Here is a 17,338-nt window from a genome sequence, read left to right on the forward strand (position 1 = left end):
AGGTGGATACAATGTCTGGAAACATTTGTCAGAAAAAACTTTTAGTTTTCCTTACAGATCTAGTAGGCAGCAATGTATAAATACTAAATGTATCATAATTTAGGAAGAGAGCAAAAGGCTATTTTCTGTTTCAATTGGAAGTTATGAAGAGTTGGATTTTTCCCTGAGAAGCTAATTATTTGCTGAGATTACTATGGTAGCAGATTTTACAAGAAGTTCAAGATCTCTGTAAATAGTTATAAAAAAAAACTTATGCTGAGTGAAATAAGTCAAGCAGAGAGAGTCAATTATCATATGGTTTCACTTATTTGTGGAGCATAACAAATAGCATGGAGGACAAGGGGTGTTAGAGAGGAGTAGGGAATTTGGGTAAATTGGAAGGGGAGGTGAACTATGAGAGACTATGGACTCTGAAAAACAATCTGAGGGGTTTGAAGTGGCAGGGCAGGGTGGAGGTTGGGGTACCAGGTGGTGGGTATTATAGAGGGCACGGCTTGCATGGAGCACTGGGTGTGGTGAAAAAATAATGAATACTGTTTTTCTGAAAATAAATAAATGGAAAAGAAAAAAAAAACTATAGATGTCATTTAAATGTAACACTGAAACCATATAAGCCAGTTCATTTTTTAAAATGGCTGATTGCATAAATGATTAACTATGAAGAATTGTTTAATAAAAAAAAAAAAAGTTAGATAGTCCTAGGGCACCTGGATGGCTCAGTCAGGGGAGTGACTGGCTCTTGATTTCGGCTCAGGTCAAGATCTTGGTGTTCTGAGATGGAGCTCTACATTGGGCTCCGGCCTCAGCAGGGAGTCTGCTTGAGGTTCTCTCTCCTTCTCTATCCCTACTTCCTATCCTCTCTTTTTCTCTCTAAAATAAATAAATCTTTAAAGAAGAAAAATTTATACAGTCCTATGAAGTAATAATTGAAATTGTTCTGATTTTCTAGTTCCTGGGATGAAAAGTCAGTAACATTTTATAATTTTCCAATTGGCATATCAAATTCATAGTCTTTCAGAAGATGATCTTTATTTGTAAGGTACTAAAAGTTAGAGTAATGATCATCCATAAGGCAAAGTATGTATCTTTAAATACTATCTTTGGGAATATGCCATCGTATCATATGTGTTTTCATGAGGTACTTATGTTTTTCCTTGAGTATATATCCTGTAATGGACATTTCTATTTCTTGCCTCTGTGACCAGCATCTATTTTCTCTTTAGGTAAGAGAACCAGTTTTTTTGTTTGTTTCTTTGTTTTCAGGAGACAACAACTCCTCCCTTCCAATCAGTCTGTATAGTTTGGGTGTCAGTCTGTATAGTTTGGAAGGGCCTGAGTCTGCCTTGTGACTCTAAAGAGCATAAAAACTCAGATTGGACTAAGGAAAAAACTGATTTGCCATGGTAAGGATGAATATATGATCCAAACCAGGTCATGATGAGGGAACATCAGTCTTGGCACATTTTGGTGGAACTTCTAGGAAGATGTGGTTTCTCTCCACTAGGGTTGCTAAGCTAAAAGGTTGTAAGTGGGAAGTTTCTGTTGTTCATATTTGCCACAGTACGGGAGAGCTTCCCTGAGAACATTATGGTATCAGAAAAATGGAAATGGAAAGAGAGTGTTCTGTTTATCTTTTGTATCCTCTGGATCCAGCTATACCTATAGCTAGATGTACCTCTGATTGCTTAGCCACTTGAGCCACTCTTTTACCTCATTTTGCTTGAGCTAGTTTGAATTACGGTGTTGTCACTTGGCAAGAAAGCTGGAAGGTTTAGGTGGACCACTGTACTGTGGCTTATAGTAAATGATTTAATAATAAGATACAGTTTTACTAAGGTGAAGCCTATGTATCTTAATGGAGATTATTGAGGCAATTATCCTGGCAATTCAAAAAAATCTTTTTAATTACTTACCTGTTTTCCACTGAATTATTTGTATTTTTAAAGTTTTAAATAGCAGAACAATTTAGCCTTGATTAATATTAATCTTCAATGGACAAAAGGAAAAGGACAGCAAGATAAAGCATAAAGAGCACAAGGTTAAGAGTGATAAAATGAATTCTGCTCAGCAGGGAATATTCAAAAAGAATTGGGAAGAGTTCTAATAGGCAATTGGCATAAGACACAGAAGTCTGGGTCAGCAGACATTCCAAGCCTACTTTGGTGTGCTTTTCATTCCTCTCCATTCCCCCTAATATACTTTTACATCTTGATGATGTCCCAATGATTTTTTTAAATCATTAGCATGATTTCCTATACTTTTGTTTGTTTGTTTTAGAACACTTTTAGTCTCCTTTTGTGCATTTAATAATTGTGCATTTAATTTAGATGTGCATTTAATAATTATTTAGAGCTAGAATTCTTTATCACCCCACTCTTGGCTATACAGAATTTATGTAATTTGGGAGTTGCCTATTATTATGTCTTCTAGGACTGTGGAAACCATGTAAGGATCTCAGTGATATCTTTGACCTAGAGAAGCGAGAACTACTTGGATGCATCTGGGAACATTTTCCAGCCCTAAGTAAACAGTGCTATAACAATGTCAATCTTGTATGACAAGATCCTTAGATGTCTGAAAAGAGATATCAGAAGCTTACTTCTTTTGCCTGTCTTGGCAATTGACCCTATTGTGCTTTTTTTTTTTTTTAAGATTTTATTTATTTATTTGACAGAGATCACAAGTAGGCAGAGAGGGAGGCAGAGAGAGAGAGGAGGAAGCAGGCTCCCTGCGGAGCAGAGAGCCCGATGTGGGGCTTTATCCCAGGACCCTGGGATCATGACCTGAGCCGAAGGCAGAGACTTTAACCCACTGAGCCACCCAGGCGCCCAACCCTATTGTGCCTTTTATGAGATGTGTTTTATATATACCTTTATATATATGTACACATACACACATATAGATATATTTATATAGAGATACACATATGGGTGTTTATATATTGGTATATACATATAAACTGGTGTGTGTATATAATGGTATAGGTACATAAATAAAATATTTTATATATAAAGGTATATCTATGCATATGTGTTTATATGTATAAACATACCCTTTTATAGCTTTTTATATGTATAAACATTTTTGTGTGCTACTCCTTTGGATAGGGTTTATTATATGACTTTGCCTGCCTTTATATAATAATACAAAGTATCTTCAGTACTAAATGTGTCTTTCTTTTGTCTATTTGTCTATTGCCTACTGACCACTTAGAGGTCAAACCTACTGAGCAGTGCCCATTAGTTGTAACAGATTCTATTCTTGTTTTTTTCACTTCCTTGCCTATATGACCTTGGGTGAGGCACTTTACTTACCTAGGTATTTGCCACAAAGATATTTTCAACTCTCAATATTTTATTCTCTCAGAATTTTTTAGTTCATTCTAATATTAACACCAGAAATATTTTGGGCTGAAAAATGTGGGTAAAAACTGAGTAATTAATCTACCATTCTGTGGATTTACAAGTAAATACACATTCCAGTGGATCAGAGCCCGTTCTGCAACATTTTGTTTACTTTTGATAGAAGTTTGCCCTTCATATACCTGCCACCTTGAATTCTCTTACCTTGTTAATCTCCCAGTTTGAACAGTAACATGTTCTTTTAATGTTGCCACTTGTTATAGAGATAGACCAGTTCCTGACAATAACTTGTACAGACTGGTGACATGTTTGAAAATAACATAGCATTTCTTAGAAGAGTGCTGTCTTTTGATTGCATCATTGATTTTTTTCCTTCTGCCATTCTCTTTCTTACCAAGTATACTATGAACTTCTTAATCAATAAGTATCAGGGATATATGAGAAACCTAGCATTCCTCGGGGAATATTATTTGTGTTGTTTCTCTCTAAAAACACAATGGAAAAAGAGGCTCTGTGATTTCCATTAAGTCTTTCAGACAGTTAAAATACTAAATTTTAGCACAATTATATGTTCTAGCTGTAAAACAACCACTTGATAATCTTAACATTAATTAATAATCTAAATATTAAAATAAAGAAGAGACACTTTCAAAATTAGTATCACTAAATTGGCATCATAAATTAGTAATTATGCCTTTGAGGTTATGAATGATACATATTTAAGGACAATTAATGAACAAAATCTTTTTGTGTATCCTCTGCAGGAGTTAGTATTAGCTAAAATAATCCAGTTCACTGTAGCAGGAACCTTACCTTTGTCAACATTTGCCTTATACTTAGAATGCTAAGGCTAAATGGGACCTGGTCCAATTTCCGTGTTTTATATATGATGAAACTTAGGGGTAAATGACTTGACTAACGTGAAGTAGTGTTGGAGGTAAGATAATTTCATGGATCTTGTAGTAACCATTTATTTATTAAAAAGTAACTCATCAACAGTGTAGGAGGGTTCCCCTTTCTCCGAATCCTGGCCAGCATCTGTCATTACCTGATTTGTTAATTTTAGCCATTCTGACTGGTGTGAGGTGGTATCTCATTGTGGTTTTGATTTGTATTTCCCTGATGCCGAGTAATACGGAGCAGTTTTTCATGTGTCTGTTGGCCATCTGGATGTCTTCTTTGCAGAAATGTCTGTTCATGTCTTCTGCCCATTTCTTGATTGGATTATTTGTTCTTTGGGTTTTAACCCACTGAGCCACCCAGGTGCCCCAGTAGTCTATTTTCTTTTGGTTATGAATTGTTTGTGGATAAATGAAATTTCCGTATAAGCAGATGTTGTCACATTTAAAAATTTCTCCAAATGCTAAGGCCTTTGTTTTTAATATAAAGTTTATATTTATAGTTTTATTTCTTTTGTAATGCAATAATTTAGCTAATGAATCATGCTTCTTCCCTTTAGGTTACGCCTATGTTTGAGGATTGGACTACTATTGATTGGTATCGGTTTTTCTGTTTATGGGAGAAATTGCCAACTTCTATGAAACGGGTGGCAGAGCTGGTGGGAATTGAAGAAGGGTTCTTGGCTCGCTGTGTGAAAGGAAAAGTTGTAGCCAGAACTGAGAGACAGCATCGCCAGATGGCCATCCATAAAAGGTAAATACCAAGAAGCCTTGACTGTCCAGTATTTAATACAGTTTTAGATATATAGTAGTTGTTGAGTTTATTATAGTCACTTTCATTATTATTAAAATAAAAGTTTTAGGGGTGCCTGGGTGGCTCAGTCAGTAAGTTTCTGCCTTTGGCTCAGGTCATGATCCCAGGGTCCCGGGATGGAGCCCCATATCAGGCTTTCTGCTCAGTGGGGAGTCTGATTCCCCTTCTTCCCCTTCCTCTCCCCCGGTTTGTGCTCTCTCTCATGCACTGTCTCTCAAATAAATAAAATATTTTAAAAAAAGGAAATAAGATCAAAGTTTTGGATGAATAAATTGTCATTTTCTTGTGTTCACTGAATTTATCAATATTTTGGATTCTCCTTTAACATTTGTTTAGAATCCATTATAGATGACCTTTTAAAGTAAAATCTTTAAGGGACTCCTGGGTGTCTCAGTCACTTAGGTGTCTGTCTTCAGCTTAGGTCATTGTCCCAGAATTCTGGGATCATGCCCCACATCTGACTCTGCTCAGTGGGTAGCCTGCTTCTCTCTCTCTCTGTGCCTGCTGCTTCCCCTGCTTGTGCTCTCTTTCTCTCTCTCACTCTGTCAAAATAAATAGAAACAAAATCTTAAAAAAATAAAGTAGAACATTTATTTTATTTACTTAAAGATGTGAATTAGAACTGACAACTTAGAGCAGTTTCATTTGAGGATATGCTCTGTATCATAAATGATTGATTGTTACCACGAAAGAGTGAATTAAAAGATTAAGATGGGGAAATTGAATCATTTACCTTCTTTGAAATATAATAAAATTATTTTTCTTAATGGTAGTCTCTAGTAAATTATTTACTGCATAAGTGTAAATTTTGTAAGGATTTATATACTTGGATTATTTGTGGTACTATTGTCATTCAAGTCATTACTGGTTTTTATTTTCAAATTCTGTCATTTTTTTGATATATGAATAGGTGGTCATATCAAATATTCTTTTAAATTTTTTGTGCCATTCTATTTCTTGAACCAAGTCTTATTTCTTGAAATCAGTTAGCAGTATTAAAATATGGAGATCTTTTTATTATGTAAATATTAGTTCCTTGCTATGCTATAGTACTAATGTATGTCAGAATTTATTCGATAAACGTTGAGCTCAGTCTTTGTCCACTAATCCTATATCCTATTAGGAATCTTCTCAGAGTGTATAAATCCTCTCTTGCCTTTTTGCTTCTTTCTTGTTTCTTAGCATATGTTGTATCTTCATTGTAGACCTCTCTTACCATACTTATGGTGATTCACTTTGCAGGTTTTTTACCAGTCTTGTGCTATTAGATTTAATCAGTGAAGTTCCCTTAAAGGAAATTAACCAGAAATACGGATGCAGTCGTGGACAGATTCAATCTTTACAACAGTCAGCTGCTGTTTATGCAGGTCAGTTAAACAAGGGTTTCCACATTTATTTGAGACTCTGTGGTTTGAGGTCAAATTAAGATTACTTTTTTTTTTCAAATTCCATTTTATTTTAGGCTTCTCTAAAAGTGAGGGGATCATGGGAAGCTGTAATTGTCATCATAATGCCTAAAACTATGTGGCATCCCTGGGTTTAGTTATCCTGCTCCAGAGGATTGGCAGCTAGTGGAGTCGTTGGACCTTTGTCCCCTTCTGTTGCTTAGCAACTGCTGACCATCCTCCTTTCTGGTTTTTTTTTTTTTTTTTTTTTCCGTTTTCCCTGTTACAAGAAGAAATAGACACAAAGTTGTCAACAGTTTCCCTTTTGTCACCAAGTTACTGGTTAATACTTGTTATTGACTAGGAGGATGGCAAATGGAGAGGGATTTCTGGATTTCTCTTGGACTGTTCTAAATATCTCTTCTCTAAGAAAGGACTGGTCTCTCCTTAATAAATCTAAACTCCTATCTCTAAGCAAGGCAAACAGGGAAGTTCTGGGTCTGATTTTGCCAAGAAATCCTTACAGGCCTTTAGGAAGGAAACCGTGGGCTGCTGGAAAAGTATGTGGTGTATATGTATAAAAGGTTTCATTGTGAAAGTGTGTACATATGTGAGCATACTGAGGGAAAGGTGGGAGGAGAAGGTCATAAAAAGGGAGAGATTCTTCAACTCATTGGCATGAAAGATCTCAAATTGCCTGTGGGGCTAATGTTTTCATAGGGAAGTGATTTTCTTAATGACTTGGCATTGGCTTTTCTGGCTTCTGTATTTCATGGGGAATAGCTATTGAGCTGGACAGCCTTTCCTTGATGAAAATATCAATGGGAGCTTCACTTTTTGTACTCCTCTCAGCACTTGAATATTTAAATCAGCTCTATTTTTCTGTAGTTGAAAAGCGTCCCTCATCTATTTTTAAGACTTCTCTCTTCCTTAAAAAGAAAGTAAGGAAGAAAGAATGAGAGGAATGAGAAGTGGGGGCTTTTTGTTTGTTTTGTGTTAACATGCTCTACCTCAGTTGTTTCAAATATAAAGTTCATGATTAAGAATAAATGAGATGACATTTAATGTGTTTAGCTCATCTTTTGACCAGTTAGTTAGGTTTTTAACATGTGTCTACTATCCTGTTACTTACACTTTTTGACTCTTAAACTTTACAATTCTGCACGTAAACAAACAACACAACAAAACAAAAGTAAATCTAAATAAATAGAGAATTATCTATAAAGAATTTTAATTCAATAAATATTCTATGATTATTCTAGGTATGATTACAGTATTTTCCAAGCGCCTAGGCTGGCACAACATGGAACTACTACTTTCTCAATTTCAGAAGCGTCTTACATTTGGCATCCAGAGGGAGTTATGTGACCTGGTCCGGGTGTCCTTACTTAATGCACAGAGAGCCAGGTTCCTCTATGCTTCTGGTTTTCTTACTGTGGCAGATCTTGCCAGAGCAAATATTGCAGAGGTGGAGACTGTTCTGAAAAATGCTGTTCCCTTTAAGAGGTAAGAAATTCCCCCGAGTAGTTATTAAATGAAAGATCATTTTGTAAATAATAGATAGAAAATGTGCTAAAATATTTTTTGTTAGATAGTATCATGACGTACATGGTGTCAGTGGAAGAAAATGAAACTGCTTTTTCTCCCTTCAAATTACTGTCATTTTTTGTGTGTATGTATATTTTTAAAATTGAAGTATAGGTGACCCACAATATTTTATTAGTTACAGCTATACAGTATAGTGATTATGCTCCACTGCTCCACTCAGCACAAGTGTAGCTACTATCTTTCACCCAAAAATGCTATTGAATACCATTGACAATATTCCCCATACTGTACATTTTGTCCCTGTGACTTAATCATTCAATAACTGAAAGCCTCTCTCACTCCCCTTCACTCATTTTATCTATTGTCCCACCCCACCCCTCTGGCAACCAGCAGTGTGTTCTATGTATTTATGGGCCTATTTTGCTTTTAGTTTGTTTTGTTTTTTAGATTCTACATCTAAGCGAAATCCTATGGTATTTGTCTTTCTCAGTCTGACTTACTTCACTTCATAATACTCTCTAGGTTTATCCATGTTGTCCAAAATGGCAAGATCTCATATTTTTTATGGTGGAGTAATATTTCATCATCATAGGAATCATTGATAGATATCATAGACAGATTGATCGATGGATCTTTATATGTTTGTTATCCATCATACATCTATGTATGGTATATATACCATATATATATATATATATATATATATATACATATATATATTATATATGGACACTTGGGTTTTTCCTGTATCTTGGCTGTTGCAAATAATGCTGCAATAAACATTGAGGTGCATACATTTTTTCAAATTAGTGTTTTTGTTTTCTTTAGGTCAATATCCAGTAGTGGGATTACTGGATTGTATGGTATTTTTATTTTAATTAAGAAAAGAAAACCATGCTGTTTTCCATAGTGGCTGGTCCAATTTACATTCCCACCAACAGTGCACAGGGGTTCCTTTTTCTCCACATCTTCACCAACATTTGTTTATTTCTTGTCTTTTTGATTCTAGATGTTCTGAAATGTGTAAAGTGATATCTCATTGTGGTTTTGGTTTGATTTCCTCGATTAGTGATGTCAAGTAACTTTTCCTGTGTCTATTTGCTCTCTATATGTCTTCTTTGGAAAAAATGTCTATTTAGGTCCTCTGTCCATTTTAATTTTTATTATTTATTTATTTATTTTAAAAAATATTTTTAATTTATTTACTTTGACAGAGAGAGATCACAAGTAGACAGAGAGGCAGTCAGAGAGACAGGTGGGGAAGCAGGCTCCCACTGAGCAGGGAGCCCCTTGCGGGGCTCGATCCCAGGACTCTGAGATCATGACCTGAGCTGAAGGTAGAGGCTTTAACCCACTGAGCCATCCAGGCGTCCCCTCTCTGTCCATTTTTAAAAAGATTATTTGTTTTTTTGGTGTTGAGTCATATAAATTCTTTATACTGTTAACCCATTATTGGATATATCATTTGTGGACGTCTTCACCCATTCAATAGGTTACCTTTCCATTTTGTTGAGTCTTTCACTCACTGCGTAAAAGCTTTTTATTTTGGTATAGTCCCAAAAGTTTATTTTTGTTTTTGTTTCTCTTGTGAGAGGCGACATATGTAAAAAAATGTTGCTAAGGCCAATGTTAAAGAAATTACTACCTACATTTTCTTCTAGAAGTTTTATGGTTTTGGGTCTTTAATCCATTTTGAATTTATTTTTATATGGTGTAAGAAGTGATTCATTCTTTTGCACGGAGGTGTCTAATTTCCCCTGCATCATTTATTCATGAGACTGTCATTTCCCATTGCATATTCTTACCTCTTTTGTCATAGATTAATTGACTATATGAGCATGGGTTTATTTTGGGCTCTGTATTCTGTTTCGTTGATTTATATGTCTGTTTTTGTGTCAGTACCATACTATTTTCATTACTACAGCTTTGTAGTTTATCTTGAAATCTAGGATTGTGATACTTCCAGCTTTGTTCTTTCTCAAGATTGCTTTGGGTATTTAGGGTGCTTTGTGGTTTCCTTCAAATTTTAGTAGTATTTACTCTAGTTTTGTGAAAAATGCTATTGATATTTTTTTTTCAATTTATTTATTTTCAGAAAAACATTATTCATTATTTTTTCACCACACCCAGTGCTCCATGCAAGCCATGCCCTCTATAATACCCACCACCTGGTACCCCAACCTCCCACCCCCCCGCCACTTCAAACCCCTCAGATTGTTTTTCAGAGTCCATAGTCTCTCATGGTTCACCTCCCCTTCCAATTTACCCAAATTCCCTACTCCTCTCTAACACCCCTTGTCCTCCATGCTATTTGTTATGCTCCACAAATAAGTGAAACCATATGATAATTGCTATTGTTATTTTGATAGGGATTGCATTGAATCTATAGAGTGTTTGGGTAGTATGGACATTTTAATCAATATTAATTTTTCCAATCCATGATCATGGTAATATCTTTCCATTTGTTTTTGCTGTCTTCAATTTCTTTGATCTGTGTTTTATAGTTTTTGCGTACAAGTTTTTTGGTACAATTATAAATGGTATTGTTTTCCTTATTTCTGTTTCTACTACATTGTTATTAGTATAAAAATGCAACTTTTTTGGTCTTAATTTTGTATTTAACTTTACTGAATTTATTCTAATAACTTTTTGGTGGATCTTTAGGGTTTTCTATGTATAGTAGCATATCACCTACAAATGGTGATAGTTTTACTTCTTCCTTGAGAGTTTAGATGTCTTGTATTCCTTTTTTGGTCTCATTGCTCTGGCTAGGCTTTCTGGCACTGTACTGAATAAAAGTAGGGAGAGCAGACACTCCTGTCTTTTTCCTGATCTCAGCTGAAAATCTCTCAGTTTTTCACCATTGAATATGTTAGCTGTGGATTTTTCACATGTGGCCTATATTATGTTGAGGTATGTTCTCTTTAAACTTACTTTGTTAAGAGTTTTTATCATGAACTCATGCTGAATTTTATCAAATGGTTCTTTTGTGTCTATTGAGATAATCATATTTGTCCTTTGTTGATTTGGCATATCATGTTGATTGATTTGTGAATATTGAATTAACCTTGCTTCCCCAGAGTAAATCCCATTCAGTCATGGTCGATGATCCTTTTAATGTATTGTTGAATGGTGTTTGTTAATATTTTGTTGAGGATTTTTGCATCTATATTTATCAGGAACATTGGCCTGTAAGTTTCTTTCTTTCTTTCTTTCTTTTTTTTTTTTTTAACGTCATTAGTTTTGGTATCAGGGTAATGCTGGCTTTGTAGAATGTATTTGGAAGTTTTCCTTTCACTTCTATTTTCTGGAATAGTTTGAGGAGAATAGGTATTAACTCTTTTTTAAATGTTTGGTAGAACTCATCTGTGAAGTCATTTGGTCGGGGACTTCTGTTTGCTCGAGTTTGATTCCAATTCAATTTCATTACTAGTAATTGATATATTCAGCTGCTGTGCTTCTTTCTGATTCAGTTTGGGAAGATTGTGCGTTTCTAAGAATTTATCCATTTCTTCTAGTTTGTCCGATTTGTTGACAAATAATTTTTTGTAATATTCTTTTATAATTCTTTGTACTTCCGTGTTGGTTATTAATTTCCCTCTTTCATATCTGATCTTATTTGTGTCCTCTTTTTCCTTGATGAGTCTGGCTAAAGGTTTATCAGTTTTGTCTTTTCGAAGAACCAGCCCTTTTATCTTTATTAGTGTTTTTTAAGTCTCTATTTCATTTATTTCCATTCTGATCTTAATTTCCTTCCTTCTACTAACATTTACCTTATTTGCTCTCCTTTTTCTAATTCTTTCAGGTGTACATTTAGATTGTTTATTTGAGATATTTCTTGTTTCTGGAGGTCAGCCTGTATCGCTATGAATTTCTCTCTTAGAATTGTTTTCATTTTGTTCCAGAGGTTCTGGATTGTTGTCTTTTTATTTTCATTTGTCTTCATGTATCTTTTGATTTCCTTTGATTTCTTCAGTGGCCCATTGAGTGTTTAGTAGTATGCTGTTTAGTCTCCACGTGTTTTTTTTTTTTCAGTTTTTTTTTCTTGTGATTGATTTCTAGTTTTATACTGTTATGGTTAGAAGAGATGCTGATATGATTTTAATCTTAAATTTACTGGGACTTGTTTTATGGTCTAATGTGTGATCTGTCCTGGAGAATGCTCCACATGCATTTGAACTGAATGTGTGTTCTTTTGTTCTGTATGGGAGGCTCTACATGTATCTGTTAAGTACATCTGGTCTAATGTGTTATTCAAAGTCACTATTTCCTTCTTTTTCTGTCTGCATGGTCTATCCATTGATGTAAATGGGGTGTTATAGACCTGTACTGTTATTGTATTACTGTCAATTTCTCTTATATATGCCTGTTAATATTTGCTTTATGTATTTGGATGCTCTAATATTGGGTGCATAGATATTTACAAATGTTATATCTTCTTTTTGGATTAACCTTTTTATCATTATATAATGCCCTTCTTTGTGTCTTTTTATAGTCTTTGTTTGAAGCTATTTTGTCTAGTATGAGTATTGCTACCCTGGCTTTTTTTTCCCCTCCTGTTTTTATTTGCATTGCCTGTCTTTCCATGCTTTCACTTTTGGTCTCTGTATTTTTATAGATCTGAAGTGAGTCTTTTTTACGCAGCCTACAACTGGGATTTTGTTGTTGTTGTTTGTGTGCTTGTTTTAAGTAGTCTTCACACCCAGTGTGAAGTCCAGTGCAGAACTTGAACTCACAACCCTAAAATCAAGACCTAAACTGAGATCAAGAGTCAGATGCCTAACTGACTGAGCCACCCAGGTGCTCCATGGGTCTTGGTTTTTTTTTTTTTTTTCCAATTTATTTATTTTCAGAAAAACAGTATTCATTATTTTTTCACCACACCTAGTGCTCCATGCAAACCGTGCCCTCTATAATACCCACCACCTGGTACCCCAACCTCCCACCCCTCCGCCACTTCAAACCCCTCAGATTGTTTTTCAGAGTCCATAGTCTCTCGTGATTCACCTCCCTTCCAATTTACCCCAACTCCCTTCTCCTCTCTAACACCCCTTGTCCTCCATGCTATTTGTTATGCTCCACAAATAAGTGAAACCATATGATGATTGACTCTCTCTGCTTGACTTATTTCACTCAGCATAATCTCTTCCAGTCCCGTCCATGTTGCTACAAAAGTTGGGTATTCATCCTTTCTGATGGAGGCATAATACTCCATAGTGTATATGGACCACATCTTCCTTATCCATTCATCCGTTGAAGGGCATCTTGGTTCTTTCCATAGTTTGGCGACCGTGGCCATTGCTGCTATAAACATTGGGGTACAGATGGCCCTTCTTTTCACGACATCTGTGTCTTTGGGGTAAATACCCAGGAGTGCAATTGCAGGGTCATAGGGAAGCTCTATTTTTAATTTCTTGAGGAATCTCCACACTGTTCTCCAAAGAGGCTACACCAACTTGCATTCTCACCAACAGTGTAAGAGGGTTCCCCTTTCTCCACATCCTCTCCAACACATGTTGTTTCCTGTTCTGTTAATTTTGGCCATTCTAACTGGTGTAAGGTGATATCTCAATGTGGTTTTAATTTGAGTCTGCCTGAGGGCTAATGATGATGAACATTTTTTCATGTGTCTGATAGCCATTTGTATGTCTTGATTGGAGAAGTGTCTGTTCATATCTTCTGCCCATTTTTTGATGTGTTTGCCTGTTTCATGTGTGTTGAGTTTGAGGAGTTCATTATAGATCCTGGATATCAACCTTTTGTCTGTACTGTCATTTACAAATATCAGAAGTTATTATCAACAGTTATATGCCAATAAGCTTAGCAACCTAGATGAAATGGATGCATTCCTGGAAAAATATAAACTACCAACATTGAACCAGGAAGAAATCGACAACTGAATAGACCGATATCTAGTAACGAGATTGAATCAGTGATCAAAAACCTCCCAAAAAACAAGAGCCCAGGACCTGACGGATTCCCTGGGGAATTCTACCAAACCTTCCAAGAAGAAATAACACCTGTTCTCCTGAAGCTGTTTCAAAAAATTGAAGCAGAAGGAAAACTTCAGACTCTTTCTATGAAGCCAGCATTACCCTGATCCCCAAACCAGGCGAAGACCCTACCAAAAAGGAGAATTTTAGACCAATATCACTGATGAATAGGGATGCTAAGATTCTCAACAAGATCCTAGCCAACAGGATCCAACAGCACATTAAAAAGATTATCCACCATGATCAGGTGGGATTCATCCCTGGGCTACCAGGATGGTTCAACATTCGCAAATCAATCAATGTGATACAACAAATTAATATGAGAAGAGAGAAGAACCACATGGTCCTCTCAATTGATGCAGAAAAAGCATTTGACAAAATCCAGCATCCGTTCCTGATTAAAACTCTTCAAAGTATAGGGATAGAGGGAACATTCCTGAACCTCATCAAATCTATCTATGAAAGACCCACAGCAAATATCATCCTCAATGGGAAAAAGCTTGCAGCCTTCCCGTTGAGATCAGGAACAAGACAAGGATGCCCACTTTCACCACTCTTGTTCAACATAGTATTAGAAGTCCTAGCAACAGCAATCAGACAACAAAGGGAAGTAAAAGGTATCCAAATTGGTAATGAAGAAGTCAAACTCTCTCTCTTCGCAGATGACATGATTCTTTATATGGAAAACCCAAAAGACTCCACCCCCAAACTACTAGAACCCATACAGCAATTCAGCAACGTGGCAGGATACAAAGTCAATGTGCAGAAATCAGTGGCTTTCTTATACACTAACAATGAAAATACAGAAAGGGAAATTAGAGAATCGATTCCATTTACTATAGCACCAAGAACCATAAGATACCTGGGAATAAACCTAACCAAAGAGGTAAAGGATCTGTACTCGAGGAACTACAGAACACACATGAAAGAAATTGAAGAAGACACAAATAGATGGAAGACCATTCCATGCTCTTGGATTGGAAGAATAAACATTGTTAAAATGTCTATACTGCCTAGAGCAATCTATACTTTTAATGCCATTCCGATCAAAATTCCATCGGCATTCTTCAAAGAGCTGGAGCAAATAATCCTAAAATTTGTATGGAATCAGAAGAGACCCCAAATCACTAAGGAAATGTTGAAAAACAAAAATAAAGCTGGCGGCATCACCTTACCTGATTTCAAACTTTATTACAAAGCTGTGGTCACCAAGACAGCATGGTACTGGCATAAAAACAGACACATAGACCAGTGGAACAGAGTAGAGAGCCCAGATATGGACCCTCAACTCTATGGTCAATTAATCTTCGACAAAACAGGAAAAAAGATACAGTGGAAAAAAGACAGTCTCTTCAATAAATGGTGCTGGGAAAACTGGACAGCTATATGGAGAAGAATGAAACTCGACCATTCTCTTACACCGTACACAAAGATAAACTCAAAATGGATAAAAGACCTCAACGTGAGACAGGAATCCATCAGAATGCTAGAGGAGAACATAGGCAGTAATCTCTTCAATATCAGCCACAGCAACTTCTTTCAAGATATGTCTCCAAAGGCAAAGGAAACAAAAGCGAAAATAAACTTTTGGGACTTCATCAAAATCAAAAGCTTCTGCACAGCAAAGGAAACAGTCAAAAAAACAAAGAGGCAACCCATGGAATGGAAGAAGATATTTGTTTGTTGATATTTTATTGGAATTGGATTGAAATGAAACTTAGAATCAACATCTTTATATTGTTTTGTCAACCTATCCAAGGATAGGTAACATCTTTGATTTTGATCTAGTTTTGTGATTTTCAAGTTTTCAAACATTTCCTCAAGAAAGTTTTTAGAAGTTTTAGGTTTTGCTCACACAGGTTTTATACATTTCTTGTTAAGGTTGTTACTAAATCTTTAGTGTTATTTTAATTGGTGGCTTTCTTCTATGATGTCTTCTACATAGTTATTATCTGAGTATGTGAAGACTTTTTGTATATTTTTTATCCTATTTTTAGAATTCTTTTATTGTTTGAATTATTTTTATCATTGATTCTCTAGAATATTCCAGGTGTATTATTGTATCATGGCAAATAGCTATTTTACTTCTTCCTTAAGAATTCACGTGCTTGGGGGAGACAAACCATAAGAGACTCTTAATCTCACAAAACAAACTGTGAGTTGCCGGGGGTGGGGTGGGTTATGGACATTGGGGAAGATATGTACTATGGTGAGTGTTGTGAAATGTGTAAACCTGGCAATTCACAGACCTGTAGCTCTGGGGCTAATAATACATTATGTGTTAATTAAAAAAATTTAAAAATTAAGAAAAATAAACTGAAACATAAAAAAATCACATGCTTTTAATTGTTTTCTCTTAATTGCATTAGCTAATACCTCTAATATGTAGTAGTATTAGGGATGGTGGTAATAGTGGGCATTTTTGCTTTGTTTGGGATCTTAGAGGAAATGCCTCTGGTGTTACTTTAGGAGAGTATTGTCTTCAGGACTATGATGTGTGTGTATATATTTAGGTTTATATGTATGTATTATCATTTTAAGAAAATGTCTATTAAATGAAATTTCCTTGAGTACTTCTGTCATGATTGGGTATTGAATTTTGTCAAAGGATTTTTTAGTATCTATGGAGATATTGATAGGGTTTTTCTCCTGTTTCACCTATTAGCACAGTACATTATATTAATAGATTTCCTAACACTGAATCAATCATATGTTCCAAAATAAATTTAATTTGGTCATCTTATTTTATTACATGATATTGGTTTCTGTTTGCTAATGTTTAAAATAGTTACTTTTGCATTGTTATTTATAAATAATATTGGTCTATATTTTTCTTGCATTGTGTGTTTTTTTTGCACTATCTTTTTTTTTCCAATTTATTTATTTTTAGAAAAACAGTATTCATTATTTTTTCACCACACCCAGTGCTCCATGCAAGCCGTGCCCTCTATAATACCCACCACCTGGTACCCCAACCCCCCCCGCCACTTCAAACCCCTCAGATTGTTTTTTTTTTTTCCCAATTTATTTATTTTCAGAAAAACAGTATTCATTATTTTTTCACCACACCCAGTGCTCCATGCAAGCCGTGCCCTCTATAATACCCACCACCTGGTACCCCAACCCCCCCCGCCACTTCAAACCCCTCAGATTGTTTTTTTTTTTCCCCAATTTATTTATTTTCAGAAAAACAGTATTCATTATTTTTTCACCACACCCAGTGCTCCATGCAAGCTGTGCCCTCTATAATACCCACCACCTGGTACCCCAACCTCCCACCCCTCCGCCACTTCAAACCCCTCAGATTGTTTTTCAGAGTCCATAGTCTCTCATGGTT

General features: G+C 35.6%; 1 protein-coding gene across 2 annotated transcripts in view; it reads left to right on the plus strand.

Annotated features, from left to right (window-relative positions):
* Positions 1–17,338, plus strand: part of POLQ (DNA polymerase theta) — a 162,584-nt gene that overhangs the window by 68,731 nt on the left and 76,515 nt on the right. For both annotated transcript variants that reach the window (XM_044252248.1, XM_044252249.1), the window contains 3 exons: positions 4,822–5,015; positions 6,318–6,442; positions 7,723–7,966. In XM_044252248.1, coding sequence (XP_044108183.1) covers positions 4,822–5,015; positions 6,318–6,442; positions 7,723–7,966 — 563 coding nt within the window. The remainder of the gene's footprint in view (positions 1–4,821; positions 5,016–6,317; positions 6,443–7,722; positions 7,967–17,338) is intronic.

The sequence above is a fragment of the Neovison vison genome, chromosome 6, assembly GCF_020171115.1.
Source record: "Neovison vison isolate M4711 chromosome 6, ASM_NN_V1, whole genome shotgun sequence".
Taxonomy (NCBI): Eukaryota; Metazoa; Chordata; class Mammalia; order Carnivora; family Mustelidae; genus Neogale; species Neogale vison.